We start from the raw sequence: 21,365 nt of genomic DNA, 5'->3' as shown, positions 1-21,365 counted from the left end.
AAAGCAGGAAGTACAAATTTTCTTAACCCTCTTTTTTACTCTGCAGATGTGATGACTCAGCTCTTTAGTGGGTGTCCTTTTAGGCCTTTGTACGTGAACACATACAATTTTTATTATTTAGCTGATTACAACTATGTTTTCCCTAAAGTAGTTCTTTAGGGTTTGCATTCCCCAGCGGGTCACTCCACTAGTGCCCCTTGCACATCAGCATCTTTGTATGGCTGGCTCCTCCCCTTCTCTCTGGTCTTATCGTAAAAGTCAACTTGCTCAGAACGGCCCTTCTCTGTCCCCCTCATTAATGTGGTGTGTTGGAGCTCGCCTGCCTGGCTCAAGAGAGTTGATTATTAAATTTTCAAGAGTTTTGTAAGCTGCTTGTCAAGCATATAGTCACTATTAAAAATGAAGTTATATAGGAGCACCTGGGTGGCTCAGTCAGTTAAGCATCCAACTCTTGATTTTGGCTCAGGTCATGATTTCAGGGTTGTGAGACTGAGCCCCGTGGCAGGCTCCATGCTGGGTGTAGACCCTGCTTAAGATGCTCTCTCTTCCTCTCCATCTGTTCCTCCCACCCCTGACCCCCTGCTTGCGTGTGCTCTCTCTCTTTAAAAAACAAATAAAGTTATATGAAGTTATGATGAAGTAAATTGCATTAAAAACAAAGATGATGAATACTCCAGATTCATTACTTTCTAATTATTTTACTACACTTTGATATTTTCTGTGCTCTTGAGGTTCTGCAGAGCTCCTCTCCATATGGTGGTGCTCTCGTGGAATGGTGTGCTGCGGCACCCATCCTCCCAAGTCCCTGCCCCGTGATGCCATGGGCTAGCCTGAACTCAACCATGAGGGGTGTTTACACAAAAGAAATGAGAAACCCTCTGATGAGGGCCTCCCCTCACCCCCCAGGAGACCTGGTGGTTCAACATTTATCAGCATACCACCGCCCTCATCCCAGTCACTCTCAGTGATATCAACCGGTTTATTTTTACCATAGTTCTTACCACAACTGATAGTATTCTGTTGTTTATTTAGTTGGGTAAGATCCAGGAGAGCAGGGCTCTTTTCTGTCTTCTCCATGCTCTGTTCCCTGCACGAGCACAGTAATTGGAATGGGTAGGTGCTCACACAATTATTTGTTTGATGGAAGAACTGGGGGTTGTGTGTAATAAATGCTCCAGGCATTCAGGAGGCATTGGTCACCGGTGCCTGGTTGCAGTCAGTGCAGGCTTCCTGCAGGAGGGGACCTCTTAGCTGAAAAGTCAGCTCTCGATTAAGAAAGAGAAGGGAGTTGGGGTGCCTGGCTGGCTTGGTCGGAAGAACATGCTACTCTTGGGGTCGTGAGTTTGGGCCCCACATTGGGTGTAGAGATTACTAAAAACATAAATAAATAAGCTTTTAAAAAAGAAAGAGAAGAGTGTTGTTCATAGTCCAAAATCACCTCCTAGATGTAAGGGCAACTCAGGGAAACTACTGGGAAACTCAGGCTCTTTGAAAAGGTAGTTTGGTTTCAAGGCAGACTTGATTTTTTTTTTTTTACTCCCTCCCTCGAGAGACATTCAGTGTGTTAAGCAGAAGGATTTTCATCTTGCATTAAAGCACAAATGCCAATAATTATAAACAGAAATGCTTTTTAAAATACAGCCTTTTAATGCACCTGTTGAGCTTTTTGCTTTTATAGCACATAAAAGACTTTGTCTATTTCATTTTAAATGTTAAGGAACATCATGGGGGTTACTAAATGAGTCACTAACTTGCCCCTTATGGGGTCTGGAGCCATGAATGTAGCACCTGCTAGATGTTTTTTTTTTTTTTTTTTTTTTTTTAATCTGTGCTTATGAAAGCAAACATGTTAATAGCTATTGTGATACATTAGCAGAGTGGAGGCATTTTTACCTTAAAACCAGAAGGTTATTCTCAGTTGTATTTGCCCTATGCCTTCACCCACAGAGGAGTGTGCTCTGTGCCCCGCAGTGCAGGCAAACCACAGGTCAGGATGCAGAGGGCTCTGGAGTGTGATCCTGACTCCAGCTTACTATGTGGCCTGGGAAATGGAGCTAGGGTCTCAGAGCCTGTTTCCCACTACCGAAGCCTGTGGGAAATGGCAGCTGCCACTCAGGGCTGTAGGACTTGGTGACATGGGCACTTAAAGCTTCCAGCATGGTGCCCAGCAGGTTCCTTCTGTCCTTCTCTCTTCTCTAAAAGGTTATCAGGTCCTGTCACATTGCTAGCCTTTGTTGTTATTGTTTGGTGACCATGGAGCGTGACTTGCAAAAGCCTCCTGTCCCCTGTGATCACCAGCGGCCCGAGGAAGACAGTCGGGCAGGGGAGGTCTGCGTTTTGTCCCGCTGCATGGCAGTCCGCCTCTGGGTCTACTTGGTTCCACATATTAGATGTCGTCTGTGGGTTTCCCACCATAGAAAGTGAGGATTTAGCTTCCCTATCCTGCTGTGTCACCCTATGACAATATCATTACCAAAGATTTTTTGTTTTAAGATTTTGTTGATTTATTTGACACCCAGAGAGAGGTCACAAGCAGGCAGACAGGCAGGCAGAGGGAGAAGGAGAAGCAGGCTCCCCGCTGAGCAGGGAGCCCGATGCGGGGCTCGATCCCAGGACCCTGGGATCATGACCTGAGCCGAAGGCAGACGCCTAACCAGCTGAGCCACCCAGACTCCCCTCATTACCACAGATTTTAACCAAAACTCTAGGCGATATATGTTGTTATGCTTACATTAAGACTGTTCACACTGGAAGGCACCTCCTCTCCCCCCGTTCCTGTACCCCTCAACACAGCCCGTTTTGTTTGCATATTAATCCCAAGAGAGGAATCGTCACCTCTGAGAAATGAATTCCAGTAAGGGCTTTCAGAGAAGAGCACAAAAATGGGGATTTGTTCAACAAAAGCTCGGGATCCCCAAGAATCCCTGTTGTACAAGACCACAAGTGGACCCCAAGAGTGGCGTTAATTTGCTCAGTCCACCAGTTTTGCTCGAGCTGTCTTTGGGCACCCAATCATTATCCAGTCATGGACATGTAAAGCCGGAGTGTGGTCTTCTTCAGACTTCCAGCTTTGATTCTTTTCTTTTCAACAAATGCTAGCTTTTCCTTTTTAAAATGGTTTAAACTTTCAAATCCTTTAACAATTTATTTTCTTATTGTGAAATGACTGAGGCTCTTTCCCCAGCCCTGTCTTACAGATTGTATCATTGTGCCATAGTGGAGAGCTCTGGCTTCTGGCTGTCGTCTTGCCTCTCTGACTCTCAGTATCAGCTTCAGTGAAATGAGGATGATTGCTCTGTGGTTTCAAAGATGAAATAAAATTAAAGGAGCAAGTGACATCATCCTTTCAGACTTTCGGATCCGTGTGGTAGGTTTAGCCCAGTAGTGACTGGCATGGAGCCAGTTCCCAGTAAGCAGTGGCTGTTTTGGATGGTGTTTTGGATGATGCCCAGTTCGTGGGTGGTAGACTCCAGGTCTGAATGCCCCATGATCTGATCCCATCACACAAGCCCTTTACGAAGGATGACATATGCTTCTTGGACCAGTATTTGGTCGGTCAGTGGTTGATTCCTAGAACTTGCATGGTTAAGCATGTGGCTACTCACCAGGTGCCTGTCTTGGGCATAGTTCCTTACCTGCTCTGTGCCTTTGTTTTCCTATCTGTAAAAGGTGGATAATATGCAGTTTCTTCATCCCAAGGGTGTGAAGGGAATGAAATAAGCATGAAATTGAACACATTGGTACATTGAAAGCCCTTGGAATGGTGCCGGGTGCTCAGTACACTCTCAGTAAATATTAGTCCCCTTTCCCGCTGTGGTCCTCACAGGGCTCCGGGTTCCTGACTTCACAGCCTGGCACAGTGTCAGTGCTGTAGAAATTGCAAATATCAGTGCTAACAAGAATCTCCCGAGCCAAGTGCTGGTCCTGCATGAAGATAGGGCATGTGCTAACTTTTCTTTTCAGCAAGAGAAGCTGCCATTTGGTCTCTGCATAGATACAGAGTTACAGATGCTTTTGTCCCTTGAAGTTCCTCTGAGTCGTACCAGTGTGAGGTGAGGAGGTGTTGCTAGCTCAGGGGACAACGGGAAAGTGGAGTTTTTATTGGACTTAGCAAGGCTGCCCTGACCTTTGCAATGTAGAGCTTAGGGGAAGGCAGACCGACTAACATTAAGAAGCCCTGGAAACTTCTGGAAGGGAAAAGGTTGATAACACAACTGCCTCTCCCTGGGATTGAAGTTAAGAAGACCTGCTGTGTGTGTGGGTTGGGCTCCGGCAAAGATCCAGAAGCAGGGAAGAAAAGGAGTCGCAGGAGATAAAATAGCTGTGGGGGTAGTGTTGCCAGATGTAGTGAATAAAAGTAGATCTCATTAGAACCATCTCATTCATTCCCTATGGAGGGTTGCAAGATAAACGATAATTTATTATAAATATGTCCCATTCAATATTTGGGATATATTTATATTGAAAAAATATAGTTTATCTGAAACTTAAAATTGAACGGAGCATCCCCTACTTTTTAAATCTGGCAACCTGCATAGTGGGTGAGTGGCAGGACCCCTGGGGGTTGGGTCTGACGTGGAACTGGGAGTACATTGAAGTGCTGGGTGTAGGTTGCTGTGGTGGGAGGTCTATGCCCCAAGAATTTGCAGCTTGAGTAAGGTTAAGGGGTCTGGTCCCTGAGGTAGTGGGGGTCTGGGCCACTGTGGGGTGGGGCATAGTGTTGGTGGAGTGGGGTTCCACACTGTGCTCATCCTTGGTCTTAAAGGGCACGCGTCTAATTTGTTCTTGCAGAAAGGCATGAGCAGAACTGACCCTTCCCTCCCTGACACTAATGAAAATAGAGGGTGTTGGGGTATCTTTGGGGGGCAGTTTGGACTTCCTGCCAATACAGGTAGCTGGGTCCCTGAACGTTGTGTTTTGGGACAACGTGTGCAACACCTCATGTCATTTGTCTATTTCCTGGCAGGTTTACTTTTTTAAACAACCTTATTGAAATGTAATTTACATACTGCAAAATTCATTCATTTTAAGTGTACAGTCAGTGATTTTTAGTAATTTTACTCAGTTGTGCAATGAACCGTTTTTACTCACAACATTTCTGGCATGAAATGTGTGTGTTTCTCTCCTATACCAACGAATTTGCCAACTCTCTGGACATCCCCTGGGTGTCCTGCAGTTCAGTTCCATTCTGACACTGACTGCCTGGAGTTAGTGCAGACCCCTAGGTTAAGGGCTCACCCATAATAGTGCCCTCAGGTCAGAGGCTGGTTATAAGTCTCAGATTGTCACCTGCACTTCTGACTGACCAGCTATAAATTGGGGTTCCCAAAGCCCCATCCTCAGTTTAGATAATTCACTAGAATGACTCACAGAACTCAGGAAGACACTTTACTTAACTATTACTGGTTTATCATAAGGACACAGCTCAGGAGCAGCCAAATAGAAGTGATGCCCAGGGCAGGGTATGTGGGAAGGAGAGTGTGCCGACCTCCCAGGTCCTTGATATGGTTACAAACCTCCCTGAACCCCCACCGTTTAGCGGTCTTTATGGAGGTTCCACTACGGAGGCAGGACTTGAGTGAATCGTTGGTTATTGGTGAGTTACTCAGTCTTCAGCTCTTCTTTCTTTCCTGGGGCTGGGGCTGAAACTTGCAACCGTCTGATCATGCCCTTGGTCTCTCTGGCCACCAGCCCTCATCCTAAAGCTATCTCAGGGTCCCCCATCCCCACCAGCTCTTCTCATTGGCGTACAAAATTCACTCTCATCACGCAAGAGATTCTAAAGACTTTAGGAGCCTGTGCCAGGAACCAGCGACAAAGACCAAATATCAATCTTTTTATTATGTTGCATAGTAACACCACAATCCAGTTTTAGGGTGTTTCTGTTCCCTCATTAGGATCTCTTGTGCCTGATTACAGTTCATTCCGTCCCTGCCCCCAGCTCCACACAGCCACTAATCTACTTTCCGTCTCTATAAATTTGCCTTTTTCTAGATGTTTCATATGGATGGAATCGCACAAAACTGAGTCTTGTGTGTCTGGCTTCTTTTCACTTGGCATCGTGTTTTTGAGGTTCATCTGTGTTGTAAATACGTTCATTTCTTTTTATGCTGAAACATTTCACATTTTGTTTATCCCTTCAACCGGTCGGTGGACATGTGGGTTTTCCCACTTTTTGGCTATTATTAATAATGCTTCTAGAACATTTGCTTGAATAACCTACTTATTTTAATAATAGTTGAACTATGTATGTGAGTTGTGATGGGAAGAGGGGAGTTTCCAAATGGAAGTGATATTTAAGGAAATGGTCCATTCCTTTTCTTTTTATACCGCTCTTTTAAAAGGTAAGATACTGTCTACTTACATTTCTATTTAAAAAGCCATTTATTTATTTATTATTTTGGAGAAAGAGAGAGAGAGAGAGAGAGCGCATGAGCAGGAGCCAGAGGAGGGGCAGAGCGAGAAGGAGAGAGAATCCCCATCAGACTACCCGCTGAGTGCAGAGCCTGACGTGGGGCTCAATCCTATGACCCTGAGATCGTGACCCAAGCCGAAACTTAAGAGTCAGATGCCCAACCGACTGAGTCACCCAGGTGCCCCTGTCTACTTATATTTCTGTCTGATTTGTAAGACACATCCAACTTGATTAGTGTTGAAGAGTACCAAGGCCCAGAAAGGTCAAAGCTTCCCACTAATGGTTTTTTGAAACCAAGGTCAAGACTGGGGTGAGAAGCAAACCATTTAGCCCTTGAATGTTTGAAAGTAAGAACTAGAAAACCAAACTTGTAGGACCACCCAGTTAAAATCTCAGTATCTTTTCTTTCTTTTTTTCTTTTTAAAGATTTAATTAATTTATTTAGAGAGAGAGTGCATGCTGGGGCAGGGAGGGGCTGAGAGAAAGGGAGAGGATCTCCATCCAACTCCCCACTCAGCATGGAGCCTAATGTGGGGTTCCATCTCATGAGCCTGAGATCATGACCTGAGCGGAAACCAAGAGTCGGTCACTCAACCGACTAAGCCACCCAGGCGTCCCTACTCAGTATCTTTTCTATCATGTTTATTTGTGTTTCTGCATAGACTCTTTACACAATATTTCATTAGCTTAAAATGAATGCACTGAAGAGTTAGTTAGGAATTAGCAGATATATTTTATGGGAAACAAAAGAACTGCGGGTCATGCAGATCGAGTCCCCAGAGGAGCCAGTTGAGAGTACTTGGAGGAGCAGGGCTGCAGAGCGAGAGACCAGAGACCGTGGACAGCGCCTGGTGTGCCTGCTTATCTTGGAAGCAGCACCCAGCTCGCTCACAGGGGGTCCCTGTGGCTGGCTGGGGGTCTATCCAGGCCTGAGTGAAGGCACTGGCCAGCAACAGATTCGATGATTGGTGTCTGATTTAAGTTGGTTGGCCTGAAGTTTGTTCTCTTCTCTTTTGGGTGGTGGGACATGAGTAGGGGGACCATGGGGAAAGAGAAGCTGCTTTCTACTGGAGGAGTGAGCTGATTAAGAATAGAGTCTCATGCTTTTGGGCCCACCATGTGAAAAAAAAAAAAAAACCTGCCTAAGAAAGAAGCCAAAGGAGAGGAAATTAGTCTCTAGAGACAGAGATTTCTGATGACATCATTTCAGTGTCTAGATGTAGCAGGGCATGAATTCATTCCTCCCTCTTTTTTTTTTTCTTAAGCCAGTGTGAGATGAATTTTTGTTGCTCGCAGTTGTAAGAGTCTTGACTCTGCTTATGTTTGGAATAAATAGAAGTCATCAGAATTTTATTTATTTTTAAAAAAGATTTTATTTATTTATTTGATAGAGAGAGTGAGAGAGCACAAGCAAGGGGAGCAGTAGAAGGAAAGGGAGAAGCAGGCTCCCTGCCTAGCAGAGAGCCTGACATGGGGCTTGATCCCAGGACCCTGGGATCATGACCTGAGCCGAAGGCAGATGCTTAACCATCTGAGCCACCTAGGCACCCCCAGAATTTTATTTTTAAAAATGAGAATAACATGCTATCTCTTGTTCCTAAGTGTTTTGGAGCAAATTCTGGCCTTATTAAGTGTTTCTGGCTGAGCTCTAGTGCACACAAAACAATTTGTTTGCCTTTGGCCTGGCTTGTTTGCTTTGTTTGCCATTGCTTCCTTCTCTCTTCCTTTGTTGGGGAAGGGATCTGACTGTGGGAGGGAAGACTGGAGCAGTTTTCGGATCCACTTGATGGAGTGTTCCTTAGTACCTTTTTGGCCCACTTACCCACTCAAGGGTGGCTGGTGAGAACAAGAGCCATTCATGTTACAGAGAAAACCAAGGCACGGAATGGCTGAGTGATTGTGCCATGGAGACACAGCGAAGAGATCAATCTGCCTGGAGCTGTGTGTTCCTTTCCTGCCAACTTTCACTTTGAAAGGGAATCTGGACCTTGCTTGTCCCAGGGCAGTCTCTCCACTTGCCACCAGGCTTCCTGAAGACAGGGCTGTCATGTTTAGTGTTCCTTCCCCAGCCCCAGGTGTGGTAGCTGGTCCATATTAAACACTCAACCAATATTTGTGAGGGTGGAAGAGAAGATGCTGATGTGGAGAACTGGCTGGCTCAGAAGGGAGTATGCAGTGTATGTGCCGAGTGGGATATTTGAAGCCTAACGTCTTTGGAAAATAAGAAATTGCGAAGCGGATGACTGGTAAATTGGCTCGGGACTTTAGGTAAGATCTAAGTTAAAGAAGATGAGGTCTTATTCAGGCAAGAAGACGCCCAGGAATGACTGCCATATACTGAGTAGAGTCTTTGCACTTTTTATCTGTGACACTCACCATTATCCTGAGGCCAGTTTCTATTCTTATTTCATAGATGGGAGACTCTAGGTGCAGAGGGGTGAGCATCACTCAGGACTGATGGCATTTCAATCCTGACCTGATTCCAAATACCCAAAACATCACATTGGAGCTTAAAAAAAAAAAAAAAAAATCTGTGCCATGGGGCTGCACTCCCTGACAATTAAATTCTCTGGTGGCTAGGACCCAGAATCAGAATTTTTGAAGTTTTGCCAGGTGCCTCCAAAATTGAGAACCATGGCTCTGAGTGCTTCTGGTTCATGTAGAACCAGTGACGATGATTCTAGAAGTCTTGTGTCACCCTTACTTGCCTTTCTGTTCCCCGGAGGCACCACAGCCTTGCTTGCTACTCAGCCTGTTTTTACTGCCTTTGGAGTTTTCTGATGGATGCAGTTGTCTCCGTTGTGGGTGTTCAGAAAGCGGACTGTCTTCCAGGGGACTCCTGCCCATGTCTGCCACGCCAATGACTCACCTGCTTGCTTCATTTCATCCCAGACAAGTGGCTGCTCTGTGGGGGGAGGCTGCCTGTGCTAGAAGGGGGCCTGGGAAATGACTCCTTAAGAAGAAATAATCAAGATGATTTCACCTGCTCACCATCCCTTTTGATTTTCCTTTGGCCTCCTGGGATGGAATCAATGATATTATTTTGTCAAGAATTCACCTTAAACTGTGACTTTCAGCTGTGGAGAATTGTCTTGTCCTTATTTCTGATGTCTCAGTCGTGGGAGGCCTCGCCACCCGAGGTGTGGTTCTGAGACCAGTAGCAAGGGTGTCAGCTTGGCACCTGTTAGAAATGCAGAGCTCCAGACTCCACCCCAGCACCATGAATCAGAATCTGCAGCTCAGCAAGATCCCCAGGGACTTGTGGGTGCATATTCCTGTCTGAGAAGCCCCGTGGGGTGTGCCCAGAATGGAACAAGATGACCCACTAATTTTCTTTAATGATAATATTAGCAGTGGGAATGATGTTGATGGGCCCCAAGCACCACGATAGCGTCTTACTAGTTTTATTTCATTGAAACGTCTCAACCATGCTTGACCTAGGTGCGAGTGTTCCCATTTTTCTTGGTGAGGAAACAGAAATAAATTACTGTCTCAGGTGAGAGGCCGTGAGAAGCAGGGCCCTGGGCCGAATTCAGGAGGTCTTGCCTGCTTCTAAAGTTCATGACCTTGGGCCCTGTGCTACAACATTGCTCTGTTTGAATGAGTTAAAGATGAGGGACTGTAGGCTCACATCCGTTCGTTCACTCCTCAGATGTTTTCCGAGTGCCTGCTTTGGGCCAGGACTGGGTTGGACTTGGGGAAGTCAGCTGGAGCCTGCCTCCTCACAGTGCTCCCAGTTAGGGGAGGGGAAGAGGGGACGAGGGATGGGAAGAGTTGGCAGACATGAATAAAGTTTGAACCTTTCCTGCTCCCCGCTGTGGGCACCCCAAGTCCATGCCCTGGGACCACTTTGAGGTAGGACTCAGCACTTTGTTGCTGCCCCCACCCCCAAAGGGCAAATCCATTGCTCCAAGCACTGGTGACCACAGGCATTTCAGATTTTGTCCCCACTAGACTTCCAGACCCTTCTTGTTCCTTCTGCAGACACTCTGCTCTTTGCCGTCTGTTCCCAGACTCCTGAGATCCATGCAATTCCTGGCCGTTTCTCAGAGCATCTGCCTGACATGGGCATGTCTTTCCCTCTGAATCTGGCTGCTAAGAAAACGCAGATTGCGTTAACATCATCATATTCTCCAGTGATGATAGCATAAGAGCAGTGCTCAAGACAGGTGCATCTAAAGATGGAGGGATCACTGAGGAGGAAATGGCTGGCCCAGCATACTGGAAACTTTGGCTTGGTTGTCCAGTTTTCTACCTTCCTTTTCATCCCTTAATTAGAAATGTTTCCTTGCAGTTCTGCTTGCTTTACCCTTACCCTTAGTATAATACAAGGGCAGACCAGAGGTTTCCTTGGATCATCTACTCTAGTGCTTTGTCTTTGTTTTCAGCTGTTTTTGCAAATCTGATCTTATATGTAAACCCAGTATGCACACTGGATCACACCGGAGCTGGTCTCATTGAGCTTGGAGCTTAGAGTCCTTCTCTGTTCTTACTTTTCTGCCCTTCTCCCCCCAACCCCCACCTGACTTCTACCCCCCCCTTGGTCCCTGAGGAATTGATAATATTTGTCAGAATGCTGTTGCTTATAAATGGCAGTAGCTCAGTAACCGAAAGACCAGATTTAGGACTAGCTTCAGGCATAGTAGGATGCAGGTGCTCAAATAATAACAACAGCAGTCTTCTCTCTTTCTTCTGCCTGCTTCCTTTGATGATGGCTTCATCCTCACACACACTGGTTCCTCCCTCCTGCAGCCCCGGCAGCTTGGTAACCAGAGTTCCTGGGGCACGAGGGCCTGTGATTCTCCGTGGTTCCAGAGCAGGTATGGGGTCTCCCTGGGCTGCCTTGGGCCACAGATATGGTTACTGTGCCCAAGAGGTGGAGGATCCACAGATGGTCAGGTCTGGGCCAGGCACCTGCCTTGTGGCTGATATGGAGGTGGGGTCTGTGCCACGTGAGCCACAGTGCTGAAGCAGTGGCTACCTGTGACTGCCACGGACATGGACAAGGGTTAAAAAACACCCACCAAGTCAAGCTCTGCCACTCGTACCGGCGTGTGCCTGAAGCCCAGAGACGGTGACAGACTCGCTCAGGGTCACACGAGCCTAGAGCCGTGCCTAGTCCCGGGCTCTCCCAAATTTCAGCTCCAAGTTTCCTCCATTTGGCCACCCAGTCTTTTCAGGGTGGGGCACACACGCAACAAAGCCTTTCCTTTGCTGATAAACAGAGTCCTTCAAAGCCACTTTTGTGAAGGACCATCTGTGACATTGCTCTTGTGTTCCCTCTGGTGCTGAGTGGGATGTGTCAACCTCTTCAAAATCAGCACATGTCAGAGCGTAAACACAGTAAGTGCAAGGAAGGACCTTTTCCCCCACAATTAAAAGCAAACAAAGAAATCACTGCCAGGAACATGCATGTATCTATGTTGCTCAGGTCAGATGTGTAGCCTATAAAGTGTTTGGAGAACTGAGGTGATTCTGCAGGTATCATATGGGAAATGTATTTCTTTGGCTAGAGCAACTCACCCCATTCTGCTTTTCCACTTCAGCCAACTCTTGGCTCTGGGGTAGACATCCTTTCTGCGTGGCCTGTCACAAAACCTGGCAAAGCAGAGAATTTGTAAGAACTTCCCTGTATGTTTAAAAAGTACATAAATAAGTATAATGAATTTTCACAAGTGGATTGAGAAATAGAAGAGCTTCCAACCCCTCAGGGAGCTCCCATCCTGCCAAAGAAAACAATTTAATTATAAAATAAAGTCCCGGTTTAGTGGCTGCCAGATTTCTACTTGGTTTAGGAAAATTTACATTCTTTATGCAGCAAGTTGAAGATGCAGGCTTGGAACACAGGTCTGTCTGACCTCAGAGAATGGATAAAAAAAGACCACACGGGAATTCTGGGAATGAGGGTTTTCTTCTCTGTCTGTGCAGCTAATTGCCAGTTCCCGTGTCAGAGGCCCATGCTTCCGTTTGTTGAGTCTCCTGGCACCCTTTTCACCTCGCTAACTTCAGTTTGGCGCACTGGCAGAAAAGAGAGAGAAGTTCACAGAACAGTTACGCAACGTAGTAAGTTCTCTGGGAGGTGGACCGGGGGCCGCTCAGCCCATCCTCGAGGACTTGAGCAAGTGGTGTGAGAAGGGGACATGCAAGCCTCACCATGCTGTGGGTGTCCTCTTGAATGAGAGATTATTTGACCTAGTACAACAACACCGTTTTCTGAGCACTTTGTATTCTCAAGACTCCTCGATAGGATGTTTGCACACATCCCTTGGCAGCCTGCATAAATCACTTGGTTCAGTCTCAGTGTGGCATCACAAAGAAAGAAGATGCAGAGGAAGGATGAGCGTACTGCAGTGGTCCTCCGCTGGCGGTGGGTTTGCCCTCCCCGACCCCGGGACATCAGTGTCTGGAGACGTGTTGCCATTGCCATGTGTCGTGCTGTGAGGGTGTTCCTGGCTTCTAGTGGGTAGAGACCAGGCATGCCAGTAAACATCCTACAATGTGATGGGGCGGACCCAGGCCAGAATCATCTGGCTCTAAGGTCTGTGGTGCCAAGGTTGAAAAAGCCGGGTGGAATTCAGTGCCAGTCGCTGTGGTGTCCAGAGAGAATGCTCAGGCACCAGAGAGAACCGCACCAGAAGCACAGCCAGCCCCTTTGCGAATCCTGACTCTACCTGTGCCCTTCTGTAAACTCACATGGATGGACAGCAGCTTCTCCCCTCCTGCCCCATTTCCTGACCAGTTTTTCCTCTCCTCCAATCCTTTTCTTTTTACGATGAAAACCTTTGGGCTAGATTTTCTCAAACTTCACTCGTTCATGTGTGTCCCTGATGATGGTGTGGTGTCCGTGACCCATTTACTGAATAGTTTCATCATAGCCAACTATGTCTTTATTTGTAAACACTACCTGAATCCCATCCTGAGCAACACTATGTAAGAGATCACGAGTTTCGTAAACAATGTAATACGCATTTAGACATACTTACAGTACAAATATAAATCCAAATACTCAAATTGTGGTTTACTTGGGAGAGTTGTCTATTACAATAGAAACAGTTGGCGGGTGTTGATATGTGGGCCATTGCAGACCATCTTGCATACCCTTGTGGAACTTACTCTGTACTTTGGGAAATGGGAAACATTGGGCTGACTTCCACCTCACCCCTTCCTCTGCCCTTCCTCCTCCTCCCTAGTGACAACCATTTGCAGGTACTCAGGGGAGGAGGGGCAGGCAGCTTGCAGGCGATTGCAGAAATTTCTAGAGGCAAGCCAGGGGAGGGAAAGGGACTGTGAAATTCATATGTTGATTATTTTTTGGACCTTGTGACATTGCATTCATTTGTCACAACTAAATGCTGCCAGGTAAGTGGGTTGAACCTCCCTTTTACAGATGAGTGGCGGAGCTCACAGAGGTCAAAAATGGGCCTGAGGATTCACACCTAGGCCTGGTGTCATTGCCCCGAAGCCTCTTCTTCCTCTCTGCTGTGATAGCCCAGCCTTGGGTGTCCTTGAGTGTTGGTTTTTATCTGCACCTCCCTGACCCGCCTTCATACCATGGCAGGACCGGGGACTCAGTGAGCTCATGCTGTAACGCTGCAGGACTCGGCATTTCCCACCGGGCTTGCCACCCCAGCCAGGCCGCCTGTGTGGCGCTCTCACTAACCACGCAGGCTCTGCGGCCGGGCAGGGTGCGGAGGGGGAGAGCTTCCCAAATCCTCTCTCTGCTCAGCAAGAAACACATGGGATGCTCACCTGGGAGAGACGCAAAGGGGCTTAGCTTAGGTAAGCTGACATTTTCTGACACTGGGTCTAATCCCTTTTGGGGACCGGAAGGTTTTGAGGAGCTGTAAGTAGTCCCCAGGGAAAGATGATTACAGGACTCCCTAGAGGCCCTTAGGTGCCTTTTCTAGAGCTACCTGGGCAGTGAAGCCAGGAGTTTCGTGGTAGCAGACATGGCCCTCGGCCTCCAGGGTCACTGAGATTCCTTTAGTTTCTGGCACGTGCTTCTTCTGGTTTCCTCCACTTGTTTCTCATTCACTTCCCTTTCCGTTTCCTCCTCCTCAAGGCTCCCCCTGAGGGCCCCCCTGGCTAGCGGAGGGGCCGCTCTGTGCTTCTGCAGCGCTCAGACGCCCTTCCTGCCTGTTCCGTGTCATTGTACCTGTCATCTCCCTGATAAGCTGGTGTTCTGGCAGGGCAGGGCCCCATCCACCTGCCCACCTGGGAGAGGCTAGCACAGAGGAATTAATGTGCTGAATTAATGATGGGCTGAGTCTGGAGCCTGGGCTCTGTGCTAGGGCTTTCTGGAAGCAGCGTGATCTTGGACAAGCTCATTTTCCTCATCTGTGAGATGGTGAGGATGGAGGTTATTTACCTTACAACAAGTCTTCTGAAGCTCAGCGCCGTCGGCATTGAGGCAGATAATTCTTGGTTGTGGGGGCCTGTCCTGTGCATTGTAGGGCGTTTAGCAGCAGCTCTCGCTGCTACTTGTTAGATGCCAGGACCACCCCCACTTGATGTGACCCTCAAGAGTATCTGCAGGCATTGCCAGATGGACCCTTGGGTCAACATGGTCCCTGGTTGAGAACCACGGTCTTAGAAGATAGTTGTGAAGGTTCAGTGAGATCATATGTCAAGTGCCCAGGACAGTATCTGGCATATAATGAAACACTCTCTAAACATTAGTTATTGTTGTTATTAATGACTTTTACCCAGAGTAGCCAAGTGCTGGGGGCTTAGATTTTTTAGAGTGAACGGATTTGAGTCATGGGACACCACTTGGGACTCATTGAGCATCAGTGACACAACTGTGCCCTTGGTGAAGATCAGTTTTCACGAATTATTCTCCTCCCGGTGTAGAAGGGAGGTAGAATCTGTGCCCAGTCCTGCTTGATGACACGCTGGTTAGTGATCAGTGTGGAACACACACAGCTGGGGGTGCGTGGCGCTGGGGCTCACAGGTGGGGTGCGGATCCTGATGGTGGCTACAGAATCCAGCTGTGTCTCTCACCCTCTTGGAAGCCTGGGTCAAGATGATTTCACCTCCTCCATGATCCAGCTTCCTTTTCTGTAGGCTACAACAGTTGTAGTGCTTATTAGCTCATAGGCTTTTGGTGAGAATTCTGCGAGTTAATGTATCAGAATGCTTAGCACAGTGTCAGGCGCATATTAACACCATAGAGTGTCTAATTATTATTTCTATTGAATTGGCTCCCACATAGGTGTTCTTAGATGAGAAAGGCTGAGTTCTTCAATTGCAAGTTTTCCTTTTATTCTGCATTTTGTCATCTGGTGCTCCCAGTTTCTAGATTTATGTTGTTGGTTCTTGGAGGGCCCGACATTCATTGCAGGTGCTTGACACCCTGACAGGGAATGGTAATGGGAAAGAAACTTAAGGCCCTGGGTGCTGGTTTTTGTTATTCTTCAGAAATGAGCAGTGCTTGTTGGTTTAGGTAGTTCTCATAGTTTGCTGTGCATCATAATTGCCTGTGGATTTTGAAGTTTTCAGATGCCTGGCATTACCTCTGATCTGCTGGATCGTAATTTTCAGAGATGGGGCTGTTTTTCTCAGACTCCATGTTTGCTACTGACATTCACCAAATCTGAGGATCACTGGCGTATTACATTCTCTTTGGTTAGACTTGAACTCATATTTAAGGGTATTAATGAAATCACCTACTCATTTAACATATATTCTTTATTGACCAGTTTTAGATGCTGGGCACTGCTTTCTAGTGGGAGAGATTGATGATAATTAAATGAATAAACTAATAAGAAAATATAAAATAGCAACAAGATCTATGATAAAATAATAGTTCATGTGAATACGTGGGGTCTTCTTGAGAAAGAGTAGTCAGAGAAGGCATCTCAGAGGATTGAGCTGAAGCCTGAATGATAAAAAGGTGCCAAGCATGGGAAGATATGGGGGGAAGAAGCTTGAGGCAGAGGATATAGCAGGTGCAAAGGCCCTGGGGCAGGAATGAGTATGGTGAGTTTGAGTCCAGTGGGGGTGGCTAAGTGTGGGCAGCAGGGTGTTGGGGATTTACCAGAGGAGATCAGATCTTTAGGGCTTTCTAGGGCCAGGTAAGGAAGTGGAATTTTATTTTAAGCCACTGAAGAGTTTTGAGTAGGAGTGCAATACGATCTGATTTGTATTTTTTTTAAAGAATTTATTTATTTGACAGAGAGACAGAGAGCACAAGCAGGCAGAGGGAGAAGGAGGCTCTTGCTGAGCAGGGAGCCTGATGCAGGGCTCAATCCCAGGACCCTGGGATCATGACCCGAGCCGAAGGCAGCCGCTTAATCGACTGAGCCACCCAGGCGCCCCCTGATTTGTATTTTTAAAGGATTGTACTGGCTGCTGTGTGGAGAATGGATTTTGGTGGAGGTAAGGGTGGGTGAAGGTTTTCAGCCAAGGAGGCTTGAGTATGTGTAGTCCCCAGCCCTATGGGAATTAAGCGCAAAATTTCAGCTTGACAACAGGCAACCATTTCTAGAGACCCAGGGAGTCAGCCACTGCAGTGATCTTGCCTTGGGGATGGGAGTGAAAGGTGAATGTAGCTTAACACGTGAGTTAAAGTCATGATGAGCTTTTATTTACCCAGATTAAGCATTTTCAAACCTAACTCCTGCTGCTTAAGATGTTCAGTGGGTTCCCACATGAAGTGGCCCTGGCAGCCTAATGTTCACCCCCCAGTAAGAGGTGTACTCCCCAGGCCTACCCATAGGCTTTGGAAAAGGAGAGCAAATAAAATGATCAAGTGGTTCTTGGTTTTTATGACATCTCTATGGAAACTCTATTATGAAATTCTGGACTTGTCAGTTGTGGAAATACGCATTAGTCTCCCTCCATGGCAGCACATTGCCTCTGATGTCATTGAGTCATGGCTCAACCATCTATACTGTTTCCATGAGAGACGCTAGGGCATTGGTGTTGGACTTGGGGATGCGGGTTGGGCAGCCTGTTTGGACCTCCGCTTCTCTCCTTGCTAGCTGAATTTTCATAGACAAGCTCCTTAATCTCTGAGTTTCAGGTGTCTCATCTGCAAAATAAGGGTGATTATAGTATCTACCTCATGATGTTATTGCAAGGGTCAGAGAAGCAGATGCCTATACAGTACTTAGCACGGTTCTTGGCACGGGGTCAGCACTCTAGCCAGATCCGTACTTTTGGGTTTCCATTATGCTCATTTGAAAGTCCTCTGTGCCCTTGCTTTGTGAAAGGTGGTCTCCAGACCAGCAGTTGCATCCCCTGGGCGCTTGTCAGAGTCAGAAATGCAGAATCTTGGGCTCCACCCCAGACCTGCTGATTTGAATTTGCACTTGAACGAGATCCCAGGTGATTCTTGTGGGCGTTTACATCTGGAAGTGCCACTGTAAGCTAAAATGCGTCTAGGGAGGAGAGCTGAGTCAGGTCTGAATATGGAAACCTGTTGCCAGCCTCGTGTTGGGGCAAAAAGACATCATCACCAGGACACAAAATACACTGTGACCCTAACCAGCGGGGCATGGTTGGACAGCCATGTTACCTCTCCTGCACAGGTATGACACATGACTCACCTATTTTAGAAGTTTGTTGAGAGGATAAGTGAAGTAATGTGAAAGCTGATATCAGAGAATGAAAAGTAAGTTATTTTTATCTTGTTTACATAGAAGAGGGACATCATAATTTTTACAGCTGTTAATACATTTTCAAAGATTCCAGTTCTCCATTTTCCACATTTGCTGGCTGAGTGGCCATGGGCACGACCTATTATTTGGCGTCTCAGTTAGAATAATGGAGAGTGACAGTGGCCCAGGAACTATGGCCTGGTATTTTTGGAAACTAAATGGGAGAATTTTGTAGTTTGGCTAAAAGGCATTGCCCTAGAAAAGCTGAGCACTGTGGTCAGTGGCAGTGTTTATGCCATTTACCAAATACTCCGAATCACAGTGTAAGGTGTGGGGACCATGGGCAGAAGTCACCAGATTGCTTCCTGGTGGCGTATTTTAACGTGTCACACGTTTAGCAGCCACAAAAGCCTTTTATTATTTCCAACATCACAACCAAAGCAAGAGACAAGTGATATTGCTTACATTGGCAGGATGTCTTCAGGTACCAAAAACCCACTGTATATTCCAGCACAAGAAAAAACACACAATTGTACACCAGAGACACAGCATATTACAAGAATTCACTGGGGGGGGGGGTTGTGGGGGTGGGCAGTGTGAGGCCAGCCAGAAAGCACAGCGTGAAGTTCTCCAGGGCAGGGGAGGGTCTGATGGGTGCGTGTAGCACGCAGAGACAGTCCTAGTCAGCAAAGCTCACCCTGTGCTCACGGGGATGAAATGCTTTGCTTAATAAGCTACAGGCATTGAGAGCTGGGTCACCCCAACTTTTACACCATGCCAGAAAAAAGGAGCAGTGAACCAAGAAATTTCTCTTTCACAGATAACTCAGGAGATCAGGTGATAGAGACACGGCTACTGTGAGCAAAAACAGCTTCTGAGAAAGCCACAGGCATTTTCACAGTTTCTGAAACTCTCTGAAACTATAGTAAAGCCATTTCTTGAGGCGTGTGCCCTCCCGTCCCTGATTCCCTCTTTTGCTTTAATGACAGAAAAGGAATAATAGGAAAAAGGCTTTGTTTTTTTTAAAGAGAGAAATTTATACCTTTAAACAGCAAGGTATCAAAATACTTTGTACACAGGTACGTGCTGGTTTTCCAAAGCACTGTATCTGCCTTTCGTTGGAATTTTGAAAACTGCCTTAGGTTTAATGCATAAGAATCCGACAACAACACTGCAGCAGCCAAAATAGAAATAGGTTACATCCCCATGCTCATTTTTGGGGGGAGGCTGGTATGGGGGTTGAGGAGAGGGCCATACATAGCATTGCTTCTTCCACACGGAGCTCAGTATTTTTTAGGGAATTGTTTCACAGTAAATCGAGTTATAGAATAGAAACTCAGTCTCTTACGAAACGAGGACAAGACCATCTGAGCAGCTGACAGCCAGAACTGTGACAGGTTTGCTGGGGAGACATTCGAATCCCTCTTACAGTCAACGAGAGTCCTCCTGTCTGGCCTGACTTGCGGCAGGGAGACACGGGGAGGACGCTGGAGGGAGCAGGTGGGCACTGCAGACCCCGGGTGCATGGAAACGAATGCAGGCAGCACCCAGGGCAGCCCTCACTGAGTCCCGCCAGGGCCTCTTTGGGAAATCAGTGACTTACCCACTTTGGAATCCTTCGAGAAAGTCTGTTACATACCATTTTCCCCTTTGAAAGGCTTTGCAAGCACAGAGACAAAAGACATGTACGGTCATGGCTGTTGACATATTTTAAGTCTTCCAAGGATTTCTCTACCCCCTCTTCTTTTTTCTAAACACCTTGGCTGGTTGGGGGCTCACCAGCGACGGGGCCGCCACCCACTTCCGTGGCCGCGGCGCCCTACCCCAGGTTCATGCTGTCACAGCTGCAGAGGATCTCCCTGAAGGTGTTACGTAGCTCCAGGCTCCGGAAGGCGTAGATGAGTGGGTCAATGATGGAGTTGCACATGATGAGGACCAGGTAGGTGTTGAAGTGGGCGGTGTAACAGACGCAGTAGGGGTTGGTGGGGCAGGTTATGATGAGGATGAGGTGGAGGAAGAAGGGGGCCCAGCAGAAGATGAAGACTCCCAGCAGGATGGTGATGGTGACAGCCCCCTTCAGGCACGAGTGCTGCTGTGGGGCCACCCCCCTGGCAGGTGGCAGCGCTGCGATGCGCTGGACGTGCAGCCGGGCGAAGAGGAACATGTGCACGTAGAGGGTGCCCATGAGGAGCAGCATGGCAAAGAACATGGTGATGAGGCACACGATGACCATCTTGCTCTCGGAGTAGACGATGAAGACCACGCCACAGACGCCGCAGCACACCCAGATGGCCGCGATCCAGGCGAGCGCCTTCCGCACCGTCATGATGCTGTGGTAGCGCAGTGCGTAGAAGATGGTGACGTACCTGTCCACGGCGATGGCCAGGAGGTTGCAGATGGAGGCCACCAGGGAGATGCAGATCATGGAGTCGAAGACGTTGTCCATGTGCTGGATGAACTGGTCCTCGAAGGTCAGGTAATTGCTGTTGACGATGGCGATCATGATGGTCTCCAGGGCATTGGACACGCTCACCAGCATGTCGGCCACCGCCAGGCTGCAGAGGAAGAAGTACATGGGGGAGTGCAGGTTGCCGTTCCTGACCACAGCCAGGATGACCAGGATGTTCTCCAGCAGGCTGACAATGCCCAGCGCCAGGAAGACTTGGGGCTTGATGAAGACCTGCTCGCAGAAGCCGCTGCTGCTCTGGTTGCTGAAGGAGGGCGCCGCGAGCTGCTCTGAGCTGTTGGGCCCTGTTGGCTGAGCAGACAGGCAGCACGAAGCATTCATTGCTAATGGACGGGTGGGTGGGAGCTGGGGCTCCGGCAGCGTCCAGAACCTGCTGCTGCTGGCGGCAAGGACTCCCCCTCCAGATGCTTGTGGTGGATGGCCGTCCAGTCCAGACTGAGGGAGAGGGAGAGGAAGTCAGCTTGGAGATGGAGAAGAGAACTTTCCTCTGCTTTTCCAGGACGGGCACTCCTCTGCGTCGTCGTCCTTCTCTCTCCTTACCCCTTCTCACACCCCCACCTGGGAATGGAAAAGCTGCCACTGATGGCTAGAGTTTCAGCTGTTTTCATAGCAGGACCAGGCATGTGGTACCTGCTGCTGGAAGTGAGGGCGGAGCAGTCAGCCTTCACACACGGGCTGCAGGCAGACTCCTACTTCATCTTCACCACGGGGAAAGGACCGCGGAGCAGGGATCAGTGATCGGGCGCCTCTCGGACTGACGGCGGCAGCGCCCACGCCGACAGGGAGCTTGAGAAGCAGGCTGGTGCCCTCTGCAGGCCAGAGCGCTCATCTGCGTGCTGCCTTGGCGGAGCAGTTCTCATTGGTCATGGAAACTGCCAC

General features: G+C 47.9%; 1 protein-coding gene across 1 annotated transcript; it reads right to left on the bottom strand.

The window, feature by feature from the left end:
* Positions 1–19,838: 19,838 nt before the first annotated feature.
* Positions 19,839–20,807, bottom strand: MC3R (melanocortin 3 receptor). Its single transcript, XM_028089182.2, has one exon. The coding sequence runs from the start codon at positions 20,805–20,807 to the stop codon at positions 19,839–19,841; it is 969 nt and encodes a 322-aa protein (XP_027944983.1).
* Positions 20,808–21,365: the final 558 nt, after the last annotated feature.

The sequence above is a fragment of the Eumetopias jubatus genome, unplaced genomic scaffold (assembly GCF_037043125.1).
Source record: "Eumetopias jubatus isolate StellerSeaLion01/CBP00866 unplaced genomic scaffold, mEumJub1_p1.0 scaffold_9, whole genome shotgun sequence".
Classification (NCBI taxonomy): Eukaryota; Metazoa; Chordata; class Mammalia; order Carnivora; family Otariidae; genus Eumetopias; species Eumetopias jubatus.
This window is presented reverse-complemented; position numbering and strand designations above follow the sequence as displayed.

What these genes read in the sequence shown, in the direction of transcription:
- MC3R (XM_028089182.2), bottom strand. Translation starts at nt 20,807, where the DNA reads ATGAATGCTTCGTGCTGCCTGTCTGCTCAGCCAACAGGGCCCAACAGC.